A 7561-nucleotide genomic window follows, 5' to 3' on the forward strand; every position below is an offset into this window, starting at 1 on the left:
TTGAAATTAGATTCAACCACTGCATTTTAATCACAATCAAACGAAGATGCTACTCAGGATTTAAAGCAAAAACAGAACTGAAATTATGCCACATAAAATATACCTGCATGAAACAAAAACAACGTAAGGGCTAATTGAGATGCATATTCACTCTGTGACAGCAGATGGTGCTTATGGAACAGCTTTGTTTAACCTCTGTAAACAAAGAAGTGCTGCAAATATGGATGAACCTGTTAGTAAGAGGTAAAGAAATTGCCATTGTCACCGAAACCTTTCTGAAGACAGCTAGTACCCTTCGGTGATGCATTCATATGATAGACCTAACAGGTTGATATTTGTAAATCTGAAATTGTTAACAAATAATAATAACTGTAAAAAAAAGCATGCTATTTTACAATATGTACAATTGTACAATTTGTTTTCAAAATTCAGATCAAGTCAGAAAATCTGTAACTTAATTATTTAAAACTATTGCTGCTACAATAATAAGGTTTAAATTCACATTACTGTACATGCACAGACTTATTTAGTTTTCCATCATTAAACATGATCTTATCGCATTCATTTGTTACATCTTGAAAAAATATTAGATACATAGCAATCGATATTGTGTATGTGTGTGTATGAATTTTGTTCATATTGTTTTTCTTCAGGAATTCAGAGATCCTTTGCATATCTCTAGTCACATTTTAGAGCTTTTCATGTTTGATTGTTTATTTGCAATTGTTTACTTTTTTTATTTCTTAAAATCTTTTTTTTTTTTTTTTGCAGACCTTTTTGTTGACGTTTATGATAGTGATGACATGTATTGTGAACTTGATGATGATGATGCAGGTGGGTAAATAAGCCTACACAATAAGACACAAATCAAAGTCCCTTTCATATACTTGCTACTATGCATGTTATGGGATTTTGATGGTGTAATAACCTTAAAAGCAATGAGCAATTAAGTCATTATATTGATCAGTGAAAATACGTCATAATTTACCGCCCCCCGTAAGCCATCCTAGGTGTATATGACTTTTCGTTGCGTTATATTTAAAAATGTCCTGGCTCTTTTAAGCTTTGGGCTCTGTTTTAACGATCTAAGCGCATGGTCTAAAGCACTTAGGTGCACTTAGGGCATGTCCGAATCAGAGTGTGTGAGCAGAGTGGAGCGACAACAATTTCCCCTTTGCGCTCCGAGCATTTTATAACCGCTCCACTCTGGGTTCACCGTTTCCCGCTCCCGCTCCACTCCTCGCTCAGTGATACCAGAAACACCACTCCGCCTTCGCTCCGAGTCTAAACTATTTCAGTATGGTTGAAATACCAAAGTTCTGTTCATAATGTATATTAAAAGATGAAAGTAACAGAAATAAAACAACAGGATAGTTTTAAAGTGGCTTATTGGAACACTAGTGTGCAAATATTTTCCTCAGGCCAAGCTAACATGGTTGCTAGCAAGTTTAGTGGCTAAATGCTGCTAAGTAAACAAGTTTGTCACTCCACAGAGTTTGTCACTTTAACATTTAAAGCAACCTCGACCAGAACAGAATGAATTTTGCAGAGCTGATTTTGGCAAGATAAAAAGGGTGTTGTTTTACACTACCTTTGAGAATTTTTAACCAAAGTATGTTACAGACTTTTCATTAAGACCCTAAAGAATCATATAAACTTGTGGAAAATGGGCATCCGATGACCCCTTTAAGGTTTAGTGTTTAGCCTACCTTTTCAAATTCATCCTAAGCGGTTTGTCTTTTCACCAAAATTGTCTCAGATCATCTTCAGACCATGCTGGCAAAAACTTATGGAAATAAAATTGATTAGTCAAAATGTTAATAACACATGAACGAATTTGACAAAGAGCGTGCAAAAATGAATGTGAGGCTATATCTCCGCAATGGTTTGGTGTATGAAGACCAAACTTGATGTGTATTATAACAACCATGACCTGAGGCTACCTGCACAGTTTCGGTGCAGCGCCACCTAGTGGTCAAGAGATATGAAAAATAAAGAAGAAAATAAAGAAAAACAAAGTTGAATGATACCCAAATTTCCATTGTTGGCCATTTTGAATTTAATCATAAAAAGCTATATTTTACATATGCATTGGTGTAGCATTACGATTGTCCGATTTTTTTTTTTTTTTATTATTTATTTATTTTTTTTAAAGCTAGGGATTTTGTTGATAGCCAAAACTGCTTTTGTATAGCACCGCAACAAATTTGAGGCACTATGTCAAAGCTCTGCAGAGATACAGCCTCAGGCCCTGTTTACACTAGTGCGTTTTTGTTTTAAAATGGCGTTTTTAAAATGAAAACGATTATAGTATTGTTTACATGGTCGGCAAATGTGGGCAGCCATGCCATCGTTTTCAAAAGTCTCAGTTTTTGGCCCATTTACACTGAAACGCAACCTCTAAAACGGGGTGTGCAGCATTTTCAAAACGCCAGAGTAGTGTAAACGACAGGTGGAACCATAGCAAAAGTTATGGGTTTTAAAACGAAAACACACTAGTCTAAACGAAGCCTCTGACGCATTGACACCAAACTTTGTGTGTGCCATTGCCATCTCACACAGAACACACCACGTCAATTTGATACCAGCGCCACCTATTGGTCAAAAGTGATCACTCATTAAATCATATTACTAGAGGTCTTATTTGTGATTTTTCAGTCATTTAGACTAAAATCATCCTAAAATGGCTTTAATTACGCATTGTTGCAGTTGGTCTGATACTCAATGCCATGCTTAGCCCCTCATTTTGCCTTTGTTGTGCATGGCCCCTTAACCCTCTGGTTGTGTTCAGATTCCTGTCATACTTGTGGTGTTCCCGGTCAAAAATGACCGGACTCCAAAAAGCAAAAAGGCTAACTTCCTTATTAAACATTAAAGCACATTAGTGTGATACACAGTGCTAATTTTCAAAATTTTTTATGTCATATTTTGAAAATTATTAATAAAAAATGATTTTTTCACTCAAAAAACAAGGTACCTTCTCTCAGAAAAATGAGGCCTACGAACACCACAAGTATGACTAGGTGAAATAAAACCCACAAAAAATTAGAAAAAAAATTCAGACACACACTTATACCCTGTGTAAACAAAGTCAGTAAGATTGAATTCAGTGTGATATTTTCGGGAAAAAGAAAATCTTTTCCGGGTCAATTTGACCCAAACACAACCAGAGGGCTTAAAAAAAGCTATATTTTATATTTTATTTTCCTTTGTTCACGTTTGGTATTGCTTAAAATCTAAATATTCTGAATGTTTTACAGATTTCGGTTATGATGATCGCATGTGCTGTCGTTTCTCAAGGATGGGTAAATGAGCCTACACAAAGAAACACTCTGAAGGCCCTTTCAAATGCTTGTGTCAGGGCGCTGACATTGTGATGTACAACTTCATTTGTCTAGATTCAAGTGGGATTTGTTCATTGTTCACACATGTCTCATAGTAAAATATTGTGTGTATGTCAAGTAAATTTTGAGACCGCAATATATGTGAAAGTCTATAATTCAGAAAGTAAAACATTGTGAGAATCATCACAATGGACAGCTGCATTGTTTTTTTTTTTTTTTTAGGGATATCAAGACCCTCTGTTGGTTGTCAAGGTAAAAATTGTTCATATTTCAGAGCTTTTCTTGCTTGCTTTTTTTTTATTTGCAATTGTTTACTTTCTTAAATATTGAATTTTTTTTTTTTTTTTTTTTTTTTTTTTTGTAGCAGGATCTGATGATGACCTTTATGATGACGGTTATTTACTGGCAGAGGGTAAATAAGCCTACGCAACAAAACACACACATATGTTAATATGTTAATGTAAAACATATATTTTAAAATAACGATTGTAAAGATTCTGAATGCATTGAAGGAGATCCTATAGTAATTTAATATAAATTTACAGTAGTAACAACAAATTATATTTTACTATATGATATGATTAATATCATGTTTTTAAATGTGATGGTTTTATTCTAAACATGGTGATTGTTTCTAAGATGGACACCCAACATGATATATGATATTTACCATCTGAATCTAACCATGTCATGTCAACAAATGGAAAAGTCAGCCTTCTGATAATTATCATGTTAATTGTTGTGCTTTTAGCACCAACAGCAGAGACGCTTTTTACCCCAAATACCATACAATTATCTTAAACAAAACTGAAAATCATTAAGAAGACATTTATCTCAAGATATATTGAATAATTTTAGCGATTCTCATTTGCTACTTAAATCTACAACATTTTTAAAAACATCAAATATTAGATCAAGAAGCACAGAATCAACTTGTGCTGCTTATGTATGTTGAAAAGCGGATGTTTTGGAAAGTGCTGCGGCATGTTTTTCTGCTATTTAGCGGTTTAGAGGAAAATAATATCAAAGGCGCCTTTAGCCCCGTTGTACCCTGTGTGTGCAGCTGCTTCTGAGCCCCAGAAGGACCTGCTACTCCAGTTGGTTTCTCTCCAAAAGGCATCAGGCTGCTGGGATCTGGACGCCACACTGGCTGATGTGTTTGGGAAGACAGAGGATGAACTGACCAATCAGAAACCAGCACAGGTGAGACATGTGATGAAATAATAAGACAGCCATGATTGTGTCCAGTAACAAATGGTTTGTCCACAGGTGGATGGGTCAGTATGGGCCACTCTCCTGGCTCTGATCTGGTTATACGGCTGTAAAATAGAGCAGCAGGTGGAGTGGCAGTTTGTGGCCATGAAGGCAGCGTCATGGATCGGCTCTCAGAAAGGTGAGATCTCCATTCCAGACCACATTCATTCAGCCAGCGTTCATCAAGAGACGTTTGAGCAAATATCTTCAGTTCTTTGACACACACTGATGATTTGAGAGTGTTTGTGTGTGTGTGTTTCAGTGGGCGTTCTGTCTCAGTGTGTGTGTGTGGGGAATGTCCTGCTCGGATGTCAGGTGACCAAAGAAGCTCTGGGAATCTGAAGACGTCTGTGTTTCTACATCCTGATCCATCAGAAGACCAAAGAACTGTTTCATTCATATTACTGTCTTATACTGTAGTTCATATTATTAGCTTAAGTTGACACCAGATTATTATGTAACAAATTATCAATTATTTTACAAATTTAATGTAAAAATAATTTCAATAAGATTAAACAAAACAAATCACAAAAAACTGTTTCTACTCTATTCACATAGCTCTTTTCATACAATGTAAGGTACAAACCACCATGAAATGGTTTATATGGCTGCTTCTTCTGACTTTGACAACACCATGTGTGATAAAGAGGCTGAAATATATTTGATTAACACTCCACGTATGAATTTTGAATACAAATAATCTGTGATTGTAAATAACATCTCAAATGTAGTTTCATCTTAACAAAAACTGTCATTTGGCTTCAGATGAATTGGAATATAAGATACAAATCATATGGACTGATTAATGAGAGCTTGATAGTAATAGTACAGAACTGGGGCTGTAATTTCAGCAGAAAATTGATTTTTTCCCTTTTATTTTGTTCCATAGGAAAAAAACAGCAGCACATGAGTTTGAAATTACAGAAATGGGAATAAATAATAACATGATTTAATAAAAATTTCAGCTAAACTCTTCTTTTAAGTTTTAGTAATGCTGTTATACATTTTTTTTTACTGTGTGATAAATAAATAACCGTAGGTTTTGTTTAAATGTCATTTATACTTAAACTTTTTATACTACATTTATACTTATATACATAATTTAAAGAAAGTATTCTACATTTTAAATTCAATACTGGGTACAACAGCTATTGTTTTTGACCTAATTGTTGACAAATCAATACTTTATTCTACCATCTTTTGAAGAATATACATTATACATAGTAAAGATCCATTTCCAAAAGCATAAACATAAACAAAAATCATTCTAAGATGTCACAGCTTGTGAAAATGTTTAATAGAGTCAGAAAATATTACAAATATTTGCTAAACAGTAGTTTTATTTATCATGTGTTGTCATATTTATTCTTTTATTTTTAATGTGTTTTTGTAAAGTCGCAGTTTTGTTATAATCCTATTTTGATCTGTTCACTATTTGCGGTTGTTAGTTTGATCCTCAGACATCACTGTAATTATTAATTATGATTTTAATATATGGAAACCACAACAATTAGAAAACAAAACCCTACACAAATATTTTGTCCCCGTTTTTAAATTTGTAGATAATCACAAGTAAGATTTCAACGATATTTTGACCACCAAACAGGGGCGGATCTAGAAAATAATTTTTAGGGTGGCAAAAGCGTGGCATAGGGTCTATGAGGGCTGGCAACTCCAAAGAAAGCCCCGATGCATAGTTTTTTGGGATTTATAGTCTGACATACACAGTTGTGTTCACAAATATTGCATTACCATTAAGTAATCATCTATACTATTTAAAATGATGAATGAAAATAAATAATATTTCAAAGTCAGTAAATGTTTCTAAGCTTGTATCACTAAAGAAGACATGCAATTCTATTAAATTACTACAGATGGTATAAATCACGTTTTAGTGCAAGTTTAAGATGTTTATGTCAATGATTTAATGTTAATTTCCTAACATTAGAAAGAAATATTATAATATCAAAGCACTGAAACTGGATATGTTTTGGAAACAATGTTTGATTTTCTGTTATTAACAGAGGTGGGAATGTCTGTAATCACTCATGACACACAATCAACCATAAAATCTAGTAACACCCCAGCAACTGCATAGCAAGAGCCTAGCAACCACCAAGAATATCCTAGCAACCAACTAGCAACACTTTAGCAAACATCTAGAACATCTAACTGACCAAACTATTTATGTTTTTAAAAAAGTCTTAAGACAAGTCAGCATAAATTTGTCTTTCAAACGTTTCAATCTAGTTATTACAGGTATTCTTAAATGAATACACACAATTCAAATACAACGATGACTCTCCTGCCCAGTGAACACTCATGAGATCAATAACACTAACAAAAAAGTCTTATTAGGAATTAATTTGCAACTCAATGTCTATTACAGTATACAAAATAAATTAAATTACAGGTTGCTAATTCAGCAATTAACTTTTGGGAAAAAAATATTTTCATTTTACTATTGTAAAGTAATCTTGCAGCAGATGAAAAGTTCAAATAACAAAGAACTGTATATGAACTTGGTATACACCACAATGCAGTAGAGTAAAAAATAAAATTAAAAATTAAATTCAGCATTCTCTGCACATTTGGCTCAATTTCATTAGAGTATACAGTACTATTTGATCTCCTGACACACGACTATATCTCTAGGTAGTCATTTCTCAGCTCTGCAAAAATGCAGTAGGCTAAACATAAAAAATGGTTACAAATAAAATTTGACAGTCACACTTCTGAAGGTGTACAACATGTGCTACAGTTTACTGTACATACAGAATAGTGGATTAGATTTCTCAGAGGACTTCTGAGTTAGCCGAGAAGCAGTAATTATCTAATTCACCAACAAATGTAAAACAATTTGTTAGTGAACTCAGCCGCGCTTTGAGTTTTTGACTTAAAACGAACCGGTTCATAAGAGTCATTTGTTGATGAAGTCGAACACTGGGCGCGCTGCGTGCGCG

The 7561-nt window shown here is 34.0% G+C and overlaps 1 protein-coding gene across 2 annotated transcripts; it reads left to right on the forward strand.

Annotated features, from left to right (window-relative positions):
* The first annotated feature begins 6 nt into the window (after nt 1-6).
* LOC127157635 (von Willebrand factor A domain-containing protein 5A-like) lies at nt 7-6368 on the forward strand. 2 transcript variants are annotated; one of them, XM_051100874.1, is made up of 8 exons: nt 7-243; nt 772-834; nt 3261-3305; nt 3567-3596; nt 3709-3756; nt 4408-4547; nt 4614-4737; nt 4861-6368. In XM_051100874.1, the coding sequence occupies exons 1-8, from the start codon at nt 165-167 to the stop codon at nt 4938-4940; spliced, it is 609 nt and encodes a 202-aa protein (XP_050956831.1). In that variant the 5' UTR covers nt 7-164; the 3' UTR covers nt 4941-6368. The 2 variants fall into 2 exon arrangements, with proteins under 2 accessions (XP_050956831.1, XP_050956832.1); XM_051100875.1 differs by having other exon boundaries at nt 3712-3756.
* Nucleotides 6369-7561: the final 1193 nt, after the last annotated feature.

Source organism: Labeo rohita, unplaced genomic scaffold, assembly GCF_022985175.1.
Source record: "Labeo rohita strain BAU-BD-2019 unplaced genomic scaffold, IGBB_LRoh.1.0 scaffold_1136, whole genome shotgun sequence".
Classification (NCBI taxonomy): domain Eukaryota; kingdom Metazoa; phylum Chordata; class Actinopteri; order Cypriniformes; family Cyprinidae; genus Labeo; species Labeo rohita.

Excerpts from the sequence above, each read along its gene's own strand:
- LOC127157635 (XM_051100874.1), top strand. The coding sequence starts at position 165 with ATGGTGCTTATGGAACAGCTTTGTTTAACCTCTGTAAACAAAGAAGTG. Across the intron at positions 244-771 it reads GATGAACCTGTTAGTAAGAG|ACCTTTTTGTTGACGTTTAT; the intron begins GTAAAGAAATTG and ends TTTTTTTTGCAG. Across the intron at positions 3,757-4,407 it reads CGGTTATTTACTGGCAGAGG|CTGCTTCTGAGCCCCAGAAG; the intron begins GTAAATAAGCCT and ends CTGTGTGTGCAG.